This window comes from Numenius arquata, chromosome 5 (assembly GCF_964106895.1).
Source record: "Numenius arquata chromosome 5, bNumArq3.hap1.1, whole genome shotgun sequence".
Classification (NCBI taxonomy): Eukaryota; Metazoa; Chordata; class Aves; order Charadriiformes; family Scolopacidae; genus Numenius; species Numenius arquata.
This window is the reverse complement of record NC_133580.1, coordinates 20565709-20588931: the sequence shown is the minus strand read 5'-3', so window position 1 is coordinate 20588931 and position 23223 is coordinate 20565709. Positions and strand designations below refer to the sequence as shown.

General features: G+C 53.1%; 1 protein-coding gene across 1 annotated transcript; it reads left to right on the top strand.

Annotated features, from left to right (window-relative positions):
- Window positions 1-14333: 14333 nt before the first annotated feature.
- Window positions 14334-20861, top strand: CD40LG (CD40 ligand). The gene is made up of 6 exons (XM_074147937.1): window positions 14334-14549; window positions 16314-16451; window positions 17268-17313; window positions 17610-17657; window positions 17954-18016; window positions 20295-20861. The coding sequence occupies exons 1-6, from the start codon at window positions 14394-14396 to the stop codon at window positions 20663-20665; spliced, it is 822 nt and encodes a 273-aa protein (XP_074004038.1). The 5' UTR covers window positions 14334-14393; the 3' UTR covers window positions 20666-20861.
- The last annotated feature ends 2362 nt before the right edge of the window (window positions 20862-23223 follow it).

Here is a 23223-nt window from a genome sequence, read left to right as displayed (position 1 = left end):
GTGATTTTGCTGCCTGCGATCACTCATTCTGCAGGGACGCTCCACCCTGTGCGGGGCTTTGTGTTGGGCTTTGGTGCTGTTGGTGGGTGGACATCAGGATCAGAGGATGAGCATCTCTTCCTCGTGAGATGTGTATACTCGTTTCTTCCTAAATTGGGAAATCCAGCTCTGTCGGTGTGGTTCGGTCAGGAGGGATGCTTGGCTTCATTAGATGTGTATTTTTGGCTGCAGCAGGTTTTCACCATGTGTGTCGAGTCCTCCGTGTCTTTGCATCGTGCAAATGCTGCGTGTGCCTCTTCCCTTTTGCAGGGTATTTCTCTTATCGTAGGATATCTCAAGCTGGAAGGGACCCATGAGGATCATGGAGTCCAACTCCCTGCTCCTCATCTCCTGTTCCTTGGTTGCGGCGGAAGGAGAGTGGGAGCAGACGAAGAGCACGGGGCACCTCTGGTTTTGCTTTTTGCATATTGTAGCACTTTGGGATTATTAGGGCAATTAGCGTTACTTTGCATGCCTGAGGATATGCAACGTGTTTGTGCCTATACAATTAAGCTTGTCGCTCGTTTGTGGGTGGATTCATCGTGCTGCCGGTGATTGCAATAGATAGGCAGTGCAGCTCCTGGGGGACAAATGCCATGTCACGATGCTAGTGAGATAATTCCAGGAGGCTCCATCAGGACAAGGCTCATCTGCTGTGTAGATGCCCAGAATGAAAAGGGGCTCGCTGAGCCCAAAGACTTCAACGTTTGTCACGCTCTGCTGCTGCTGCAGTCTTGGAACATTGCGTTTGTTGTGCAGACAGCAGAAGACACAAGAAGAAAAAATGGGTTGAGGCAAGGAATGCAAATACTGCCTTTTTGCCCGATGATAAAACAAGGAGATATTTGGAAAAGCCGCCTGCAACGCCCAGGGGAAGAGGGATAATGCAAAGCTCGTGCCTGCTCCATGCCATAGTCCTCCAAAGGAGGCAGTAACGGACTGCTCACCAGCCAGCTCTTCTCCCAAAATTCCTGGCTCCCACAGCTACCGCTGCTTCCCGGGGAGCCTTGCTGTGTCCCAGCGCTGCCGTCAAACGGCACAGCGTGGGAAGCCAACTTCCCACCAGGTTTAAAGAAGTGCTACTTGACTGCATTGCATCAGTAAAACTAGTGAATTCCCACTGCTGAGGAAACAAAAAGTGGAGAGCGGCTCAGCAAGGATCAGCCAGACAGGTCAAACAAGGGAAACCAAACTGTGTTGCTCCCAGCTCAGGGACACAACGGAGGACAACAGTAGGCACGTCTCTCTCCTAAATACAGCTCTCTGGATGCACCCCCCAATGTAGGGAGTTACAAACTTTTAATAGGCACAAGGTGGGTCCGTAATTTCCTTGGTTATCAGCTAATCTTGGAGGTGGGCACTGGATCTTGGATTTTAATGCGGGATGGCTTTTATGCCTGGTGTCTCCTGAGCTCCAGCTGGGCTGGTCTGCCACCATAATCCAGCCCTGGACCTGGGTAATGGTGGGTGCTGGGCATCATGCAACCCCATCCCGCATCCTCTAACGCCGTGTGTGGGAACAAAAGCTGCTGGTCCCTGTGCTGCCAGTTGAGGTGAGGCTTTCTGCCCTGCCACCACTGAACCCTGTAGGGACACAGCAATTCAGGAGTCACATCTGCTAAGTGTTTCCTTGGCTTCGATCACGTCCCAGAGCTGCTGAGTGTTGGGGTTTGGTGTTCACCGAAGCTGTACGCTGGGCTGATGTATGAAACGCTCAAGGGCTCTTCATTAATTTTGTATGTTAATATCCCCAGGACAGCTATGTAATGTCAAGAGTATTTAATTTCCCATGCAGAGCTCTGGCTTTTTTCTTACCTGAGGCAGAGTTTTATGAATGACTCGCTGGCGTCTTGCCACCCAGCAAAAGCCACCGCATTGCAAAATATTGTAGTGGCAGCTGTTAGGGAAGAAATTTCCTCCTCCTTCTGGGAAGGAGGAGAAAATTGACCCATCCCATGGACACTGGTTATCCACAAGTTGTGAGGAGGACACGGGAGCAGAGGCTGCAGATGCCCTGCGATCCTCCAAGGCCATGTTCCTGTGCCATGAAAGGGGTGGACGTGTCCCCACCTGTGTGAAGGGCTTGTAAATTGTGCTTCCCCCTGAGTCCTCACATGCAACTGGAGAGGGATTTCTCAGGGTTTTTGGACATCTGCTCAGAGGAAGGAGTTGGCTGCTGCAGAGCTCTTTGGTCTTATCCCTCTTCTGACCTGGAAAAGTGTTCCTGCATCAAGATGGGCACCGTGTCCAGAGCTGGCACAGCTCCACAATGTTTGTCCCCAGTGGGGTTTCAGCTTGCACACCTCAGTGTACACACGGCCTCGGCCATCCCTTATGGCAGAGATGGTTTCCACTCCAGATCCCATGGCACAGCTGGGAAGGCTTGCACACTGGTGCATCCAGGTGTGCTCCCACAGACTGTCCTTCAGAAAGAGTACTGCAACTTGCTTCTTACCTTGCCTTCACTTCAGTGGGGTTTTTAAGAAAAGCAGCCAGTTATTTTAGCAGGTTTGTAGAAGAGGGAACATCACAGAGATGTTGTGGTGGTCTCTGTGGTTACCCGCCCTATCCTCTGCCAGATTCCATGTGTGATAGTGCCTTTGGCTGCAACCAAAGAGCACCTGGAGAACCTGGTCTGGGTTTTGGTGGGGACATTGTTTGGCAGCTCCTGAAATGGGCTAAAAGGACATAGTTGGGTCTAAGAGATGCCTATTGTCTAGTGTTAATCCAGATATGGCCTTTCCCTGTTGTTCTCAAGGCACCATGGACCTCAAGCTCCAACCTCCTGGGAGATGCCCATCCATTCTTGCCATGCCGTGAGGAAAACTTGCTTCACGTTTTTTCTCTTTGAGCTCAGGTATGTGAGGGAAGGTGATACGAGAGCTCTGGTTTTGTACCAAGAAAGTTTTGAGCACTTGCAGGATTGTTTGAAGACGGGCTCATTCTCAGAAACCTGAATCATGTGCTCCTGCCCTCTAGGACAAGCTCAGTGGTTTTTCTGGCAATAGCAGACCAAGAGGCCATTTCTACCACTAAAGTATTCTGAGACCTTTTTCAGCAGCAGCCAGTGCTCGGAAAATGAACCCAGTAAACATTAGGAGCAGGTTGTTCAATTGCCTGGTTTTGTGGTTTGTTATAGTTTTGCATGGGTGGGCACTGTCAACCTACTTTCAGTTCCATCGATGTTCTCGCCTTACAAAACGAAAACCAAGAGTCCCCTTTGCAAAGATCCTGACAACCACCCCAGAGACTGAATGCTCTGCTGCTATTTCACCCACCGCAGGAGGGAATCCGGGGGGAATTCACCTTCCTGCACCAAATCCAGGTTGTTACTTAGAAACTGCTTCATGTGGCGCCGCCAGACACCTTCACGGTCCGGGGGGCTGTTTAGTAGAGATGGGGAGGGAGGCATGTGTGCCAGCGCTGGGACTCAATATGGCACCACGGAATTATTAGCTGTAGTGATTCAGCCCAGTTCTTTGAGAATTAGGAAAAGCAGTGAGGCTCCCCAGCAACTGCATTGCGGTGTGGAAAGCAAATAGGGCTGTGGGAGGGCTGGGACCTTGGGGTGGGTTGACCTTGGCTGGCTGTCAGATGCCCGCCCAGCCGCTCCCTCACTCCTCAGGAGGGCAGAGGGAGAAAGTAAGAGATGCTCACGGGCCGAGATAAGGACAGGCAGATCACTCACCAGTTACTGTCCCAGGCAAAACAGACTTGACCTGGGGAAAAAGGGATCTGCTAATCCTGCAGTCCCACCTCGAGATACAATCCACCCTGAAATAATACTGATCTGAAGATTAGAGCTGGCATAGCGATTTTTGTTTTTCTATATCCACTGAATATATTCGGCTGTTTCCGTCTCTGGATCTTCATTCTTCCCAGCAACAGAGATGCCTCATTTCACCAGTGATGAAACTGAGACCAGTTGACTTATCTGAGGCGTCATAAACAGAGGCAGCAAGAGAAAGACGGTGTTCAGCCTGGAGAAGAGAAGGCTCCGGGGAGACCTTAGAGCCCCTTCCAGTTCCTAAAGGGGCTCCAGGAGAGATGGGGAGGGACTCTTGATCAGGGAGGGGAGCCATAGGACGAGGGGGAATGATTTTAAATTGAAAGTGTGGAGATTTAGATTAGATACTAGAAAGAAATTCTTTGCTGTGAGGGTGGTGAGAGCCTGGCCCAGGTTGCCCAGAGAAGCTGTGGCTGCCCCATCCCTGGAGGGGTTCAAGGACAGGTTGGACGGGGCTTTGGGCAACCTGGTCTGGTGGGAGGTGTCCCTGCCCATGGCAGGGGGTTTGGAACTCAATGATCTTTAAGGTCCCTTCCAACTCTAGCCATTCTATGATTCTATGATTCTATATGTTCAGGCCAACAGGATCCACATCCCAGCCAGCTCCTGGCCTGTGGTGGGGCACAGGGAGGCTGATGCTGAGGGAACCGGCTGGGATGTGCTCTGGGTTTGCTTTCCTTTCTCTCAAACCACTGAGCCTGGTTTCCCTTGTGGTTCCCCCAACTTACTGTCACGGGGCTGGCAACACTCAGTGCTTACGTGGGTAGATTTTCTTGTGGCTCAGCAAAATGGTGATAGTTTCTTGATAGCAGCAGCGTTCTTCTTCCCCTCCTTGAATACGGGAGGGGAAAACGGTCCTTTTTTTCTGCCCCTATGGTGAATGCCATTTGGGTGGTTTCCTTGAACAGGGTGTTTGGGGTTTTTCTTTCACTGTATTTCGCAGCAAGTGGCCATTTCGGTGTGCAAGCCTCTCTGACTGCATTATGTCTGTGTAATAGTTCCCTCCAGGCATGCAGGGTTTTTTTTGACCAAAGATTTTCCACTTTAAAATAACAGTTGCTTTTCTCCTAAAAGGGAATTACAACCTCTGGGGTTTGATGACTCATTCAAGTGAGCGAGGAGAAGGGTGTCCCCCAGCCTGGGTTTATAAGAAGCTGCTCTGGAAAGAAAAAGGTGTACCCTGAGCAGAGTTTGTGTGCCCCCAGGCCAGCTTTCACCAGCTGACGTGATGGCACAGTGAGGTCCGGGATGTGCTGGGACTCTGGCTGAGTCTGGGCATTACCAAGGGAGTTTAATTCGCACGGCTCTGCAATTTGACATGAGAATCTCTCCCCTGAACCCATAGCCAGCACCCACCCATGAGCCACGTAGCTCTGTGTCCCCTTTATTATGCGTGAGATACGTTTGGACGTGTCTTTTTCCAGATGAAGCTTGTTCCTCTGGTGTGACTTGATCCTTGGGGACCTGCATGTGGATAATCATCTTAATTTTAGGTTTTTAGCCCCATCCCTTCCTAAAACAGTGTGCTTGAACAAGCCACTCTAGCTCTGCAGGAACTTTGTCCACACCTTATGGGAAACCTCTGGGAAGGATGAAGACAGTTGACACAGAGTGTTTCCTGGGGGGGTTTCAGCCCATGGCATCCTGAGCATGGTGGGCCAGGAGCCGGAGCAGAGGTCCTGCATCACCAACCAGCCACATGAGAGGGGCTGGGGCGGGTGTGGGGCTCTGCTGGAGCCACCTAGGTGCACGCCTGGCCCCTGTGGTAAACGTGAGATGAGCTGAGGTCTCTCAGCCCTCTGCAAACAGGCTGCAAGCTCCGAGAAGCACCAGCGTCTCCTGGTAAGAGTGACTTCTACCTAGAAACTGCAGCATATTTGCTCCCAGTGTCAGTGAGACGCAGGGGTGGGGCTGCAACATCTTCTGCCATCATGTTCCTGGAAGGACGGGAGATGCCCTCCTTGTATGTCCAGGCTGTGTTTCACCAGAGCTGGAGCCACTTCTTGAAAATGCCTCTCCTCCAGGCTGGAGAAGGCAGAGGGGGATGCTGAAGCTGGTATATCCAATGCTGTGCTGTCACCAGGCACTATACGTGGCCACATCTATTGACCTCGTTACCCATTTTCAAGTGCGCAGCAGCCTTTGCAGAAAGGATGCATGGGACAGAGGGCTCAGCAGGGTCTTTGGAGATCTGCATCCCTCTGGGCAGTGACCAAAACAAATTCAAAGCAGGTCTTCCTGGTGACAAGCGTGTCTGGCTGTGATAGACATGGTGTGCCAGTGAGCAGGGGAGCTCGAGCTGCAACACGGCCTCTGGCTGCTAGTGCCTGGGTTGAAAAGGAAATATCTCCCTTGGGAAAATAAAGTATTGGTGGAAGAGCTTGTCTGCACAGCAACAGTGGTTTTAACTTTCTCACCGTTTGGAAAGAGAAACATCTTAAAGGCCCTCATGTCAATGTTTCTGGTACCACTGTCCCACTGCAGCACCGCCATGGGAAGTCTCCATCCTCCATCTGGTGCATCCTCAGAGCCTTGCAAGGAGAGGCAGTCCTTGGCCACCAAGATGCAAGCTTGACATTTGTCATTTTGCTGCCACCGTTTTCCTCTGCAGAAGCCCCTGAGCCGCTGGGACCTCTGGTGTGGAGGTGGGAGCTTGGGGCTGAGGTCATGGTGCTCCTGGCAGCATGGCGTGCTGGTTCACCAACCACCTCCAGCCTTCATAGGTCCTGCACACGTGGTGTGCACCGGGACTCTGCTGGGGAGGAAAGCAAAAGAGAAAATGAATTCCTGGTGTGTTTAAACACTCCCACTTATCACACACAGCTGCCTCTGCAACTCTCAGGCATGACCTTAGGAAGGTGCAAGCTGGGGGCAGTGATGTCCTTGTCCTTGTGGCCACGTGTCTCCCCTGATCTGTGCATCCGAAGCTCCTTTGCTTTGCAACACTGGAAACAGGGAGCAGCCCCCATTGCTAGGATTTGGTCCAAGAGGTACCTTCCCATGCTGGCAGGATGGTTTCCATAGCACCGGGATGTTCTTCTAGTTTCACTTCTGGGTGTGTTGTTCCCTTTTAATTTTACTAGCGAGGCGGTGCTGAGCTCATCTTGCTGGTCAGGTTTCTGCGCACAGTTCCTGCAAAAGGGGTGCCGTCCACCCTGCCTGGAGTCAGAGCTCAGGCTGGACCTGGCCTTTGCACCACCTCTGGTCATGGCATCAGGTCTACCAGCCTGGCTTGGGGCTGTCACTTGCTCTTCCCCACTGTGGCTGCCAGTGCTTCGGCTGAGCACACACTAAGCGAGACCTGGGCTCTGCTCTGGCCCTACTCCCAGGGGCTGTGGGGACAGCAGAGGTGGCTGGACCTCCAGGGGACACATGCCAGCCATGGAGCATTGCTCCCTTGCAGAGGAAAACCTGCCGATGAGGTCTCTTCAGATAGAGAAATTCCTGAAACTTCAGTGCTTTATGGAAGTTGGACTCGCTCTCTTCTTCAAGCAGGTCTTGTCCCTGGCCTGAGCACTAAGAATGTTATTATGTTAGGAATTTAGATGAGATTTTAGGAAGAAATTCTTCACTCTGAGGGTGGTGAGAGCCTGGCCCAGGTTGCCCAGAGAAGCTGTGGCTGCCCCATCCCTGGAGGGGTTCAAGGCCAGGTTGGACAGGGCTTTGAGCAACCTGGTCTGGTGGGAGGTGTCCCTGCCCATGGCAGGCGGTTGGAACTGGATGATCTTTAGGTCCCTTCCCACCCAAACCATTCTATGATTCTATGATTATGTCAGCAGCAGCTTTTTCAGCTTCAGTTTGCTCTTCTCCCCACAAAGCTGGTTGCTCTGCAGCCTGAGGACTACCCTGAGCCGTGCCCAGGTCCCCAGGACACAGGATAGGTGAGGACACACGCCTACTTGGCTGGAGGGCTCCTCCGGCATCACCTACAGCACCACGTCCTGGCAGAGAGGCCCTTCATTTTTAGCAACATCTTTCCAGGCGGCTGTGTGCGGCAGGGATGGAGGGATGGATGGGGCAGGGAGGGGAGCCAGAGAAGTCAGTAGATGGCAGAGTTGTTTTAGCATCTGCTCTCTGCCGTGTCTCTTCCTGGCTCCCAGGGATTTTTATGATGGATTTGTCAGCAAGATGACGTCCCAGAGCTTGAGCCATGGCAGCCTAGCCTAGGAGCAAGCTGTCCCTGGGGCAAGCATTCCCACCATCATCCTGCAGCAGGGAGAGGGCTTCTCGCGACGCCTACGTGCCTGGCTCGGAGCACCACGGCTTACGGCGCCGAGACGAAAGGGCTGTGGGTTCCCATTGCAGTATCTATTGCGCGCCATCGAAGGTGACGCTGCTCTGCCTTTGCGTTGCTCTGCAAGAGACTCAAGATCCGTTTTGCTGCCTCCGGCCGTGTGCGCCTCATCTTGGTTGGGCTCTCAGACCCAGCGTTACTAGAGAGCATGGCTGTGTGTGGGTTTTCACCCCAGCTCAGGTCCCTCCTGCCCCCAGGCGCTGCCTTCTCCATGGGGATGGTTACTCCCATGCAGGGGCTGGGGATTTTGTCCCCAGAGCCAGAGCAGCGCTCCTTGCCTGTCCCTCACCCTTGCTGGCTGATCTGCCATCACGAGCAGCATCATTCTCTCTTGCCCACCTGGGGGCCCTGCATGACCCCAAGGGGAATCCCAGTCATCCTGAGGGATGAGCACAGCTTCCCACGGGATTCAAAGGTCAACAGAGAGAGAGAAGAGTAATGACAGTGCAGGCTGAGAGGGGACACAGTGAAGAGTCACAGAGGTGATTCTCGTAGTGGTTAAGACAGCCGTATGATGAGAGCCTTATGGAGGTCGCTGTGTGTAAGGTTTTGAAAAAGATGAGTAATTTGCATTAATATTGCCTCGGCAGAGGGTTTGTGGTTTAATGCAGGAGATTAAATTAGTGGCTGCCAAATCAATCCTGGGAGATTGCCCATCTCTTCATGATTTCTAATCAGGATCCAGATGGTTTGCTGCAAGACGTGTCGGTGCCATGCAGACGAGAGCTGTGAAACCCTCCTTAGGGCACAAAGCAACTCCTGACCTATGGACACGTCCCACCAGTGTGGCCGGGGACCCTCATGGCGTGGTGGGAGCTGAGGCCTGGGTGGCTTTGCTGTGGCAGGGCTGGGTTTGGCCCCATGGAGCCCAGCGAGTGCTTGGAGCTGGCTGCAGCAGCGGCTGCTGGGGGGCTCAGCCCCACAGGGTGGGGAGGGATGGCAGCATCCCCCTCTTCCTTCCGAGGCTTTTGCTTTGTTTGTGAGTCCCACACGGATGCAGAAGATGTGGTTCCGGCTGCCTTTCGGTCCTGTCTCGATGGGGCGGGCGGGGGAGGAAGGCGCGATGCCGGGGCGATGCCGGGACCCTCCCCACCCACCCCATCGCAGGGCGCCGTGGGAGGCAGCCGCTGGTGCCGGCAGCCCTGCAGCCTCCCGCGGGTTTTGCTTTTCCCCGCTCCTGCCCTTTCCTTTCGCAAGATGAAAAGGCAGAGCCTCGCCGGGGTGTTTCACTGCGGCTTTGATGGCCACGGGCCCCCGCACCCCGTGCCGGGGAGGGCTGTTTTGGGCAGCGGTGTGAGTGTGGGGGAACGCACGGGATGCTCCCGCTCCCTTCCGCCGTGACTCAGGCAGCAGGGGCTTGTTTGGCAGGGCCGGGGCCGTGGGGGTCCCCGCACCAGGCTCTATTTTTAGGAAGCCAGGAGAAGGAGGTGCAGCCTGTCACAGCAAGAAGTTTCTAGTGCGATTTGTGGTTTCACGGCTTCGGCGAGGTTCAGCATCAGCAGTTTAGAGGCCGGGTGCTCTCCGTGGCATCGCCGCCCAGATGTGCAGCCCAGATGTGGTGCCAGAGCCACGTGCTTTTCGGGGCCTTCCATCCTCTGGGGAGTCACTGGGGCTTGTTTCTCTGCTTTCTTTGCTCTTCACCTACCTCGATCCCCTTGGGAAAGGCCGGCTTGGGGTGCATCCATGGGTGTTACAACAGGATGGGGAGGTGAGGAGGGATGGAGGACACAGGGGACAAGGGCCCTTGGAGCAGGGCAGCTCAGAGGAACAGCAGCACCCCATTGCCATCCCCCGCAGCTCTTTCCCATTGCTCTTTGCTGCTCTGGAGGGTGGCAGGGAAGGGACAGATGTCCCCTCACATCTCTGGGGAAAAGGCAGTGGAGATGGTGCTCCACACCCTGCTCTGATCTACCTGCTGGGCAGCAGGAGCCTGGGACAGCCCGTGTTCACGTCTGCTGGAGCTTGGAACTTCTGCTGACCTCCACATGGGTGACTCCATGGCTGAGGGCCATGGTGAGTGATGGGGCTGCAGCCTGCCAATACCACCATAGTGGCTACAACCACCATCTTCTGCTCTTTTCTTCCACAGACAGATGGAACCATCGCAAGGATTGAAGCCTCCTCCTGTTCCTGAGGCTGCTTCTTGCTGCTCTGGATGCCAAAAGCTTTCTCTCATTCATACCAAGGTAAAAAAATGAACGGAAACTACAACGCAACCTTTCCTTCTCCGGATGCTGGTGATGCTTTCTGTGGTGTTCTGGCTATGTCTGTTCCTTCTTCGTCTCCGGTGACGAGGTTGTCCTGGAGACACGAGAGCTCAGAGGATGGAGGAGAAGGAAAAAGCTAAAGACGTGGCAAAACAAATGGCGGAAAAGCCCAAATTTCCCTTCTGCCCTTGGCCCTGTGCTGAAGGAACTAATTTAGGTTTCTCTTATAGGTTCCCTTCTGCATCCCTCCCACAGCATCGTAGGCAAACTCCTTTTGTGACTCAGAATAAAATCTTCTTTTTGAATGTATTGTTCTTAGTACTGCACAGCACCCAGCTTTTGTTAATTGTCAAGAGCATGTGGGGTGAGCAGCACATTTAAAAGAACTACTCACGAAACCGCAGCGGGCACCCAAAAAAATTCACTCTCTTCTCATCAGCTTTCACCTTGCTGCCTTCAGACATGCTTCCAGCCTTTGACAGATCACCAGGGTAGGCAACCGGATATTTTCTCAGTAAACAAACCCCTGAGCGCTGAGTACAAGTGGAGACAATTTGCTGATCAGCGGAAATACCGCAACTAGGTCAATAGGAATGCAAGCGATGGATCACATTTTCCCATTGTCTCACCCGGGGGCTGGCTGGCTGGAGGAACTCTGCCAGTTTGGGTTCATGAGTGGATGGGGATGGTTACGTTCAGAGGGTTTTGGGGGTGAAAGAAAATCCCATTGGTTCTTCAGCGGTGGGCTCATCACCAGATGAAGGTGTGACTTCACCTTCCCTGGGGTTATCCCATGCAGGCAGACCCTTTCCCCAGGTGTTGGGTCCTCTCTTTGTTGCTCATGATTCCTCTGGACCATGCCCCTCTTTCCCCAAGGCTGTGTTCCCCCCTCTCCTATGCCCCCCACCATATTCCTACAGCAGCCAAGTGTCCAAGGATGTGCAACTATAATGCTACCTGGCCCTGACATGGCATAACATGTGTTTTGAGGACTTTGAGTCTCCCCCCCCTATCCCTATCATCCATGTGAAGCAGTAAGGTGGCCAGAGAGCATGTCCCCTGGGACCAACACCATGTGGCAGCTCTGGCTTGCCTGGCACTGAACAGTGATGGTGGTGGGATGGCCTGATGGGGCTCTGCCTTCTTGGTTGGCACCTCCTGCTAGATCTGGTGCTACGGCCATTGACTCCTGGCTTGAGCCGGAGCAGCAGGACCTGGTGGTGTGGTGTGGAGGAGATGGCTCCTGAGGGCTTTCTCCCCACCAGCCAGGGTGGTGAGGGGCTGGATTGCCAACGTGGAAAAATGGTTTCCTGAAGAGGAGCTGCCAGCCTGCCCTCCCCACTGACAAACCTCTGCCAGGATCCCTGCTGTCACATTTTCCACCTGGTTTCTCCCGTCAGGGTGCCGGTGACTAGCGACTCTCAGTTTCCTGGGTTACAACACAAGCTGGCCAACTTTCTGGTGATGTTTTGTGCTGGGTACCCAAAACCGGAGCATTTCCCCATCCTCCTTGCCAAACCTGGCAGCCCCTCTGAGGCTGTCGCCAGCTCCATCCTCCCCAGCAAGGTGTGTGTGATGGAGTCGGTGATGCACTCGGAGTTTCCGGCTTTACCTACAGGTTCTTCTCATTTCGGTGAAACAGTGACTGGTGGATATCCAGAAACAGCTTTGAAGAAGTTTCATCTGCCAGGGACAGCCAAGGCTCAGGAATAGCTGTGCAAAAACTCGCTTGCTGCGCTCTGCACCGCTCGTTGCTGTGGTTTCACACGTTATCGGTTGCCTCTCGGTCCTGACACTCAGGATTCGGGGAAAGTATCGAGCGATGACTTCTCATGTCATTTGGTTTCTCATGTAGAGACTTCCCCCAAACCTGAACGTTAAATTTAGAGGAAACTCTGAAGAGCCCTGGAAAATGCCGGTGACCACCACGGGGCTGAGGCACGGGGCGAGGACTCTGGGGAGCTGCTCCTCGCCGTGGTCTCATGGCCCTCAGCTGTGTGGGGTGTCCTTGGGAACGTCTACCACAAAATAGCTTTCTGCCTCTGGCAAGCTCCTTGTGGCAGGGACAATGTGTAGAAGCTCAGTATCAGACCAGACCCCTGTGAGGAGGCCAGGGTTGGTCTTTCCAAAGAGAATGTCAATTTTAAGATAAAAAGGACTAAAACCAATGGGTTGGCAATGCCTGCAGTCTGTGTGTGGGCTTGGTCTTGCGCACAGCAGGGAAACCCAAGGGACCAGGTCCAAAGCCCAGTGATGCCGAGGGGATCCATCGCCTTTTGTGACCCAGCACAGCACATCCCCATCACTGTTTGGGTCACCCCACTGCTGCCAGGAGGACGCTCCTGGTGGGGCTGGGAAGCTCTGGTGGGCTGGACAGCAAGCATATTTGGCATGTGAGCTGGAGACATCCTTGGCATGGAGGGGTGATAGTCCCCATGACAGTGACATGACTCCAGAGAACCAGTCAGGGCCTCGGCCATGGGCTGTCCTCTGCCCAGCCACTGAATTGCTGCCCACAGAGACCCTGGTGCCACCCCACACTTGTGATTTGGATGCTATATTTAGGAACTGGGTGATCTACCAAGGTCAAAACTCTGAGTTGGTTGCAGAGATGTTTGTGCTTTGTTACCAGCTTCTACATCTGCAGCTCGCAGCGCCCTAACCACACAGGACAGGATGCGAGAGAGTGGGTAGGCAGCAAAAGCGAAGGCTGGACTCCATCCTGCAAGGCTCTGAGCAGCCCCGACGAGGCGCTGAGAACCCTCTTCTCCTGGGGCTGTTGGTGAGCAGCGACCTGCTCAGCACCCTGCTGCTTCTCGCAGGATCCAACCCTTTATTTGCTGCATCTGATAAGAGCCTTGCCTTTAGCATGCTACTTTCAAAACAACTTTACATGATGGCTTGATGACTGCCTTCAAACCAGCAACCTGGCCTTCCTCCTCTGTAGCCCAGCAGAAACCCAGATTTATCCTCTTTACATGGAGAAAAGGAGGCTTGTCCCCTGCTCTAAGCTGTGAGGACCCCTCTGCATTTACCCTAAATTATTTTGTTGGTGGTGCATGGCCAAATGAGTGTTGGATGCCTGAAGAGCTTGGGGGCAGGACCTCACCTCTCTGCTGCCAGCTTGAGAGGCTTGGGGGCATAGAGGGGACACGGGTTGCCCAAAGTTGCATGGAGGTGATGCTGGGAGGTCAGCAGCTGCCAGGAGTGCCCAGCATCCCGCCCAGCATCCCTAACAGCCCTTTTCACGCCTAAATGTATAGACACAGGTAACACGGGTAAGTGGGGACAGGGCTTGAGACAGCTTGTGTCCTTGGGTGGAGGGGCAGCACCTCACTAGGGTACCAAGAAATCTGCTTAAAACTTGTCTCTCCAAAGTGATGGCCAAGCACCGAGACCCAAAGTCCCGCTGTCTGAGCATGAAAGCTGTGCCCGCGCAAGGGTCACAGTGTCCATAGAGATACTCCTTTCTCCAAGATCATTCCGGCTACTCCCTCACCCCCGGGGGACACAAGGGAAGGCCAGAAACCAGCACAACCCGCCTGCCTCAGCTGAGCATCTTCACTGCAAAGTCATCCTCCTCATGAAGGAAACAGGGGGCAAGAAGTCTTTCTTCCCCTTTTGAGAAACCCCTGACTTTCCGAGTGCTTCCCAGCCCCTGGCAGCCCACAGTGCTGCTCAGCAGCTCTGTCCCTGTATTCACGGTCTTCATTTCTTTTAAGACACATTGCCATGAAACTTTCATCCACAGCAGGAAAAAAACACCGGGGCACTGCCTGGAGTGTTTCGAGGGCAACTATGAATATATGGAATAAGAAACTCTCTCTGCTTCTGGTAGAACGGTAGGAAAAAGCATGGAAGTGCACCAGAGAAGAAAGCCTAAGCAACCTTTTTTTTTTTTGTTGTGGGAGACGGTAGTGAATAAACCTACCCACTACGAAGAGTTTTTTCCAGGAAGTGTAGGTTGCTGCAACCTGTATCCCTTGAGCAGCGGGCGCTCACACAACAGTTCTCATGCTACTTGCCAGCAGCGCATTTGAAGGAGCCCCAGCGACGCGCACGGAGGATGAACGAACCCTACAGCCCCGCGACGCCCCGACCCATCGGCAGCACCTCACCCGGCACCATGAAAATGTTCATGGGCTTCCTCGCTGTATTTATTGTAGCACAGATGATTGGGACCGTACTCTTCTGTTTGTATCTTCACATGAAGATGGATAAGGTAAGTGGAGAAGTAAGGTGGTCTCGGCCGGATTGCTAACGCGATTTGCCTTCAGCCACGACGAGGTGTGCTCGCCAAAAGGATGAACTTGGTAGAAGATGGATGCCCGAGTGGTGTTTATTACACCCATGTTCTCATTTCTGCTTTAATTTGCCACTAAGATGTACACTGAGGACGAGGATCTGTTCCCTTCATTAACAAAATGAGAATGGATCGATCAAGAAGAGCTGTTAATAGCAAACCTGGCAGCCGATGGCCAGTCCGGGGAGAGGAGAGTATGGCTCAAACACATAAGTAGCTATTTTAGGATCCTCGGTGGCTTTTCTGGTGCCGTAGCAATTGGCAGCACTGTGACACTAGTGGTGAGGATGTGGCGTCCAGAATTTATTTTATTTTTTAGTGTTTACATGTGTGAATTTGACCAATATCTCACTTCAGATGCTGCCTTTCTGTTTAGGGAAGAAAAGAGTGGATCTCGGTCTTTTGGGTTTTTTTTGAGTGACACAGTATCAGCCATCCTGTCCCATACGTGGGACAATATTTACTAACAAAATGAAAAACTGAAATGCTGTTTTTGAGATTGACACAATGCTGAAAATCACTGATCTAAAGCTACTTTCCTCCACACCAGAAAATACTACGGGCTAAAGAAATTAAATGTGTCTGAGACCTAGAATGAGTTCTCCTTACCTCATACAATGCTAAGGTCTTCATTACTGATTTTTTTAAACATGTTGTCTCAACTTATGTTGAAATTTTAGTGGGTGTCTGCTGATTTTCAAGCGTGGAGAGCAATCCTGAGCTAGGGGGGCTTCAAAGTCAGGGAGCTGGAAGGGGACTTTGCTGTAGGGGGGTTGCAGCCCAGGGCAAAAGGGCCAGCAGAGGGTCCCCAGTGGAGTGAAATGGGGCTGCACGAGGCTGTGGCGGAGGATCAGAGGCAGCTGAGAAGCAGTCACAGGTGACAGGAGGATTTCAGCTGCCTTCAGAGATGTGACAGGGCTTCAAACCCAACCTTCTGCATCCCAGTGGTGCCTGCGCTGAGCGCTCTGCCAGGCTCTGTGCCCTCATGTCCATCTACACTTCTCTGTACCATTTAGCCAAATGTTAGGTTTTTACCAAAAAATGGGTGTAATTTCAAAAATCAGTATGTGTGTGTATAATATATATTTATTCTTTTGTTTGGCTTTCTGATTTTTTTTAATCTGAAGCTCTTGGCGGGATTCAGCCCCAACCCACAAGTCGTTTTGGTCCCTTGGCAGCTCTTTTAGTCAATAGGTTAGTTGGAAAAATGAAAAGCCACCCTGCACGGACAGGGCAGCGTGGGGCAGAGTGGGCATCCCAGTTGCCTGCTGGGGCTGGTGGGGCGGCAGCAGCAACAAACCGCTCACTGAGATTTCTCCACCGCTGTCTGTGAATGCAAAGGGGTGGATATTTGCCACCTGCCTACTGGAAAAGGCAGAGTGGGAAATTTATATCCATGATAAGGGTGATGGAAAATAGGAAGGGATGCTGAGCAATCTTCCTCTCACCCAGCCAAGCAGGGTCAGCCCCGTGGGTGCAATTCCCGGTGGATGCGGGTGCAGATGCTGTGCCGGGTGGCTGGTGGGAGCGCTCAGTACCCGCAGTGTCTCTGCCCGGCTCATCCCGATGCTGAACCACTGACCTTGAGCTCGCCAGGCTGTGATTTATCATGGCTCCTCTGCCAGCCGTTGCGGGTTTCCCACTAACATCCCATTCATCCTCTCTTCTCTCCCCCGCCGGCAGATGGAAGAGGTGTTGAGCTTAAATGAAGATTACATCTTCCTGAGGAAAGTACAGAAATGTCAGACGGCAGAAGGTCAGAAGTCGACATTACTGGACTGTGAAAAGATTTTAAAGGGCTTCCAGGATCTCCAGCGCAAGGTACACTGCTGTTGGGTGGATAAAGGTGGAGGGGGGCTCCCAGGCACACACATAGCTTCACCCCAAGCTGTTTTTGTAAAACCATGGATGCCCTTTACCTTGGGGCTGAGTAACACATGCCCGTTTTTACACTATATTCTTTTTACACTATATTTTTTACACTATATTGATACCATTGAAAAATCTCATCCGTTTTTTTCTCAATGGTCAGAGCACGTCCAGCTGCGGCCAAGGGATGCTTGGGGCTCTGCTGTGGGAGGGATGGAGCTGCAGCCACTCTAGCTCTGCGCTCTGATTCCCATCTAAAAATCATTGATTTTCTGCTGTCTGGCACCTTGTGCTGGGTGGCTGGGAAGATGCTCGTGGCCACCTGCCCCTGGGAGCACTTTTATGCCCGCTTTGCCCAGGTGTCGATGACAGTACAAGGCTCTGGCCAGGCAGCACGGCTCCCAGCCGCCAGCGAGGAGGATGTTGTGCAGAAGAGCCAACCTGCACTGCAATGTCCTTCTGGTGCAGCTGAGGGCTTCCCGGCCAGGGATGAGGTGCCCTCAACTTGCCCAGCCCTTCAGTTCGCTGTTTAGGAGGGACTGTGCTGGTCAGAGCAGGCAGGAGAGGGGCATTTCTTCCTCATTGTTGGTGTATGATGCCTCAGCTGGTGGAAGGTGCTGGAGGGACTCTGGGGGTTACGGTACCCTTCACTGAGCGCTGGCAGCACCAACCTGTGCAATGGCCAGAGCATCCTTTACACAGAGGCTTTCAAAATCCTTGACTTGTAAATCTTTAAAAATAACATATGTATTTTTGCTGTTTTTTCAGGACGGGGGAGCCAGCAAGGAGCAGCCCAAGTTTGAAATGCAGAGAGGTGAGTTTCCAGGTGCCGCTGGTGGCTCGTGGGGGGCAGGAGGAGTAGTTTGGTCTGGGAAGGGGTTTCCTTCACTCTGCAACACCCACCGGTGCGCCGGGGCATGGCAGGGAGGCAGAGGAGGGGGTTGGGTTTTGGAGCATCCCCATGGGGGTAGGACTGTGCACGGCATGGGGCTGGCAAAGGTGGTCACTGGGCATGGCTGTCTCACCAGGGCAGGCAGCTCTGGGTGACACGTTGCCTGAAGTCGATGAAAATGAATCCAAAACTAAATCCATGGCCTTTTCACGTTGCAGGCCATGAGCATCCCCATTTGATGCACAAGAACGAGACATCCGTGGCAGGTAAGGAGCGGGCACATCCAGGTCCTGTTCCCACGGTGGGCAAGGTGGCACGGTCACCTCTGCGGGCTTTATCGCTCAGGGGGCTCCACCTCGAAGGTGACTGAGTGTTTTTGCTGGGCAGAGGCCAGATCCTGCCTCACTCAAAGCTGGGGTCGGGGGGGGAACAACTTTGGAGACCGTGTCTCTGAGCTGGATTTGTCCCAGACAGAAATAGCAGGGGTGGGAGGTGCCGTGGTCCCTGCAGAGGGGACAGAGGGTGCCAAGCCATCGATAACACTGGCCTTTCCAAATTGCAGCGGAGAAGAGGAAGCCGATCGCAGCCCACCTGGCAGGTCAGAGGAGCAACAAGGCAGTCTCAGGTAAGACAGACCTTCTTGGTGCTGCCTTGGCCAGGGAGCCAGTGGGGAATAGCAGTGTGCGTCCCCCAGCCAGACCCGGCAGTCCTGCCCCGTGGCTCTGCAAGGGCAGGGACAGGGACAACACAACTCCAGCACGAGAGCAAACCTCCCAGTGGTCCCATCACCACGTGTACCTGTGCCACACGGGTTCCAGGCATCCCACGCTGGGTGTCCTCAGTAGCCTTATGTGTGCCTTCCTAGAAACCCACCATGATGGCTTAATTTTTACGGTGTTTTCTTGTGAGGGAAAAACTGTTTCTCTTCATATTTAAGGAAACCAACCTCTCATGCTTCTTTGGGACTCAAAATGCAACATTTTTGCTCTCCTGGCCATGGCCTTGCTGGGGTGGTTGCCACAGGAGAGCTCTGGCATTGTACCTGCTGATCTAATCACTGGTCCCGGTAGCAATATGGGCTGGCTGGTGACTTTACAGTCGCACCATAAGTAGCTCCAAACTGATTTAGGCAAGTTGCACTTACTCACAGCCGTGGCCACCATTTAAGGTTTGAAAGGAGTTGTAGAGAGGTGGGGATTGGTCTCTTCTCCCAAGTCACAGGTGCTAGGACAAGAGGAAATGGCCTCAAGTTGTGCCAGGGGAGACTCAGATTGGATATTAGGAAACATTTTGACACGGAAAGGGTTATTAAGCCTTGGAATGGGCTGCCCAGGGAAGTGGTTGAGGCACCATCCCTGGAGGTATTTAAAAGATGGATTGATGTGGTGCTTAGTGACGTGACTTAGTGATGGTTTTTTTATCAGAGTTTGGTTTATGATGGTTGGACTAGATGATCTTAAAGGTCCCTTCCAAGCTAGACAATTCTATGATTCTATGACTGAGAAATGCCTGAGTCTGTTCGCATTTGTGCATCCCTCTGCACAAACCATGGTTGCTCTCACAGCTCTGTCCCCCAGTTAAGGGTGTCCCTGAGCTAAGGGACATCCTGCAAGAGCAAGGATTACCGAAGGGAGTAAAAGTTTGCAAGGTCAATCACTCAATCTGGCAAGGATTTCGCAATCTGAGCGCATTTGATTTAATTCTGGAGTAACTGCCAGTAATCAGCAACTGCTCTTTCCATCTCTGACGCAGCATTTCACCCAGAGCTCAGTCTACCTGTGGAAAGCTTAGTGTTAGATAAGATCAAAGGAGTGAGAAACTCGCTGCGTTTTAAAACCCCCTGCTTAAACACTTGCTGAGCCTATAAAGGAGGCTGAAATTGCGGTGAGAGCAGCAAGCTGCCTGGAGCTCGGCTCTGCACCTCGGTGGTTGAGAGCAGAGGAACCTTCCCTGCGGGATGCTTGGGGATGGACCACGGGCTGCATGGCCCCACCAGGACCACCCGTGCCACCCCGCTGCGGGGACTGGGGCTCTGGGCTGGGACGGTTGAACCCATTATTCTCCATGGAGCTGGATTGCTCACCCCTGATGCTCTCACAGGTGTCTCAGGAAGGTCCAAAATCCCTCCTGGAGGTCGTAGCTGAGCTCAGCCCCCAGGGCCATGGATTTCTGTGGTCTCTGTATTGGCTTATCTGTACCTGCTCTGGCAGGAGTGCATGTTTACAAGTTGCTCTGATGACACTGATAGTGCCCCAAAAGCCATGCCAGAAGCAGATCTGCGTGGGCAGTGGTCCCAGCGGTGGGAGGCAGAACTTGCCACCCAGAACCCTTCCAGCTCTGTACCCTGCCAGGGACCAAAAGTGTGGGATGTTTATTTTCCTTGGCAAAGTCTTGCCTTCTCAGGAGGCCAGGTGGAGGAAGGACTTTGCAAGCACCTGGTTTGGAAAAGCTATGTGCCCTGGGATGCATACCTCTGAAAACAGGAGCTGCAGTGTGTTTTGGCAGTGCTCTGAGGGCTCAGAGGCTGTGCCATCAAAAGCCGTGGAGATAGCAACCCTACAGGGGTGGACATGGGGGTGTTTGGCCCGTGGTGGCAACTGTGTGCAATCTTCCACCTTAAGCATTTCCACTTGGTTGAATGAAGGAAGTAAAATGCTCCTCTGCTCTCATAATCGATTCAAGGGTGGCAAGGCCAGTGACCAGAAACTCGAGTTAAACATGTCCTGGTCTCAGGGATGGGGACCCTGTTGGGCTGTGGACGTGTCCTGGGGTGGGCAGGACCCATCCCCACACCCTGCAGCAGACAGAGGCTGTGATGCAAAATGTCTATGGGGGTCTCCCCACAAAATCAGCCTGCCAAAATCTCCTTCTCCCAGCTCATCTGCCATGCTTTCCTCCTGCAGTGCTAGAGTGGCAGACAACGACGTATGGCCCCATGAACAACAGCTCGATATCCTACCAGGACGGGAAACTGAAGGTGAAGGAAGCAGGGCTCTACTACATCTACTCACAAGTCAGCTTCTGCACCAAGGCAGCGACTTCGGCACCCTTCACCCTCTATATTTATTTGTATCTCCCCATGGAGGAAGACCGGCTCTTGATGAGGGGACTAGACACACACAGCACCTCCAAGTCTTTCTGCGACCTCCAGTCTATCCGTGAGGGAGGTGTCTTCAAGCTCCGGGAAGGCGACATGGTCTTTGTCAACGTGACAGACTCGACGCGAGTGAACTACAACCACGGCAACACCTACTTTGGCATCTTCAAGCTGTAGTGAGGAGGGGGCTGCCCCGAGCTGGGGGTCCAGCCCCGCTTTGTTGAGCAAAGTGTCTTTCCCTGTTTCCCGTATTTATGTTCCTCTGTCTCTTTGGTTTTCTTGTTTCTTAATTTGTATATTTTGTTATTTATTAATGAGGGTCAAAGGGCCCTGAGAACACAAATGGAACAAAGTATGAAGCTGTTGTTGTTTGCACTTTGCTTTTTTCTTTTGTTGCCAACGGTTTGGTACGTGCTGCTGTTGTGTCTCTGGGTCCACCATGCCCCACGCATCTGGCAGGGTGGATGTCCCCGTTGTGTCACAAGAGCTTTATTTAGCAAACTCTACCATCAACGTTTCTTTCCTAAGAATGTAGGATGGCTCAGGGTGCTCCAGCCAAGCTAGGCTCATACATATCTCCCGTACCAATCTGCTTACAGAACACCAACGGAAAAACATTAAACGGCTTAGGAACGTCTCCTCTAAAGGAATCAATCAGCCAAGTGCTGTCCTTACACGGTAGCTGCTGGTGATGCATTGTTGCCACCCTAACTGTCTCCTTTATCTTGAGAACCCCCTTTTTTCCATCTGTGCCTAGCTATAGCTATGAAACTCAATCAGCCTTCTTGCTTAGGGTGACACTGCCTTGGCTGTGTTCACCGCCCAGCATCAGAGGGACGGTCACTGATTTCAACCCAGAGCTCTGGTAAGATGCTGGCAGTGCTCTGTTCTTGGTGAACCGAACCTGCTTGTGAGACTGTCCTCCTCCCACCTCTGCAGGTAGAGGACACCCTGCCTGTGGGCTGTTTTACTAATCTGTGGAAGGGGCATTGGCCACCACTGTCAAATTTGGACCTGTATCCTCTTCTGAGACTCGTCCTCCCCTGGGATGAGGACTAGGAAAGTACAGGGGTGGCAGGACCAACTGCTTCTTCCCAAGGCCTTCAAGATGTGTGTGCAGAGCATCTTCTGGCTGTCCTCAGTGAGGACGTGTGCACAGCAGCACCTTTCCTGTCCTGTGAGGACAGGCTGAGAGAGTTGGAGGGGTTCAGCCTGGAGAAGAGAAAGCTCTGAGGAGACCTTAGAGCCCCTTCCAGTCCCTAAAGGGGCTCCAGGAGAGATGGGGAGGGACCCTTGATCAGGGAGGGGAGCCATAGAATGAGGGGGAATGGTTTTAGACTGAAAGAGGGGAGATTTAGATGAAGAAAGAAGAAATTTTTCACTCCGAGGGTGGTGAGACCCTGGCCCAGGTTGCCCAGAGAAGCTGTGGCTGCCCCATCCCTGGAGATGTTCAAGGCCAGGTTGGACGGGGCTTTGAGCAACCTGGTCTGGTGGGAGATGTCCCTGCCCAGGGCAGGGGATTGGAATGAGATGATCCAACCCAAGCCATCCTGTCATTTTATGGTTCTGTTGCGTTTTTTTAAAAAAAAAAAATCTAAAGATTCCAAAGATGACAAGCCTGAAGCACTTGATTACACAGGTCACACTTACTGGATTGCGAAGGTTTGGCAATACTCCTGGAAGCCAGTAGGTTTGCAAGCGGAAGAGCTTTCAGATTTGGGCTTTACTTAGGCTTTGCTTGGCTGAAGGCTGCAGGTCTGGTCCTAACACAGTGCCTGAGTGCCACCGCTGTCAGGACGGATGGGGCAGTCTTTGCACAGCTCATTGCCCTGCTCGGTGCCCGGCATCGTCCCCTTCCACAGTCAGTAGAGGAGAGCTCAGAGCCAGTCTGGTTTTACTGTAATTTAATACATATTTGTTGGCTGTTCTCCAAAATTGTATAACTTCATCAGGGGACAGTCCCAAAAGCCTCCTGGGGCAGCCATCCCACTGCACTCCTTGGGGCATGTTGGGGTGCCAGGGCCAGGCAGTGCTGGGGGCATTTTGGCTGGAAGAGGGAGCAGGGACCCCCTTGCCCTGAGAAGGCACTGGAGCTGGAGCCCCTGCCACAGCTAATTTAAGGGGATTTAGGACACCTGGCTGAAAAAGAACTATTCCTGCCTCCCAGGTGATGGACCCTACAGGGATGCCTCCACTTTGGAGCGGAGGGATGGTTGCTGCACAAGGTGGGATCCTGTGGTCACCATGTGTGGGGTGGCAGGGGCTAGGTGACCACCTCCTGGGTCCCACCACGTCCCCACCGCTGCCAAAACTCATCCAACCCCTGCGGGCCGGGCTGATGGAGACAGAATGGGGGAGCTGGAGAGCCCCAAGACTCCATAGGGAAGTGGAGGTACCTGGCCACAGTGGGAGCACGGGTGGGAGCCACAGGAGAAACCAGAGACCCTGCAAACTGGCATGGACTGGGAAAGGGAAAAAGCTGGCTGGAAGCGAGCAGATGGGGAGAGCTGCAAGGAGCATGTGCATGGCCATTCCTGGGTGCCCAAAACCTTCAGGAGCGGACACACTGTCTGTCACAGGTGAGGGGACAGCCTTGAAACCCCCCCGCAGGCCCCCAGCTTCAGGGGCCAGGAGCATCTGCAGGAGGGTTTGGGTCAGACTGCGATCCCCAGCCCAAACCTCTGAGAGAGGATCCAGGGATCGTGTGGAGATCCAAATCATATGGAGAAACAGAT

Coding starts and splice junctions, on each gene's coding strand:
- CD40LG (XM_074147937.1), top strand. CDS start 14,394: ATGAACGAACCCTACAGCCCCGCGACGCCCCGACCCATCGGCAGCACC. Junction 16,452..17,267: donor TCCAGGATCTCCAGCGCAAG/GTACACTGCTGT, acceptor CTGTTTTTTCAG/GACGGGGGAGCCAGCAAGGA. Junction 18,017..20,294: donor GAGCAACAAGGCAGTCTCAG/GTAAGACAGACC, acceptor TTCCTCCTGCAG/TGCTAGAGTGGCAGACAACG.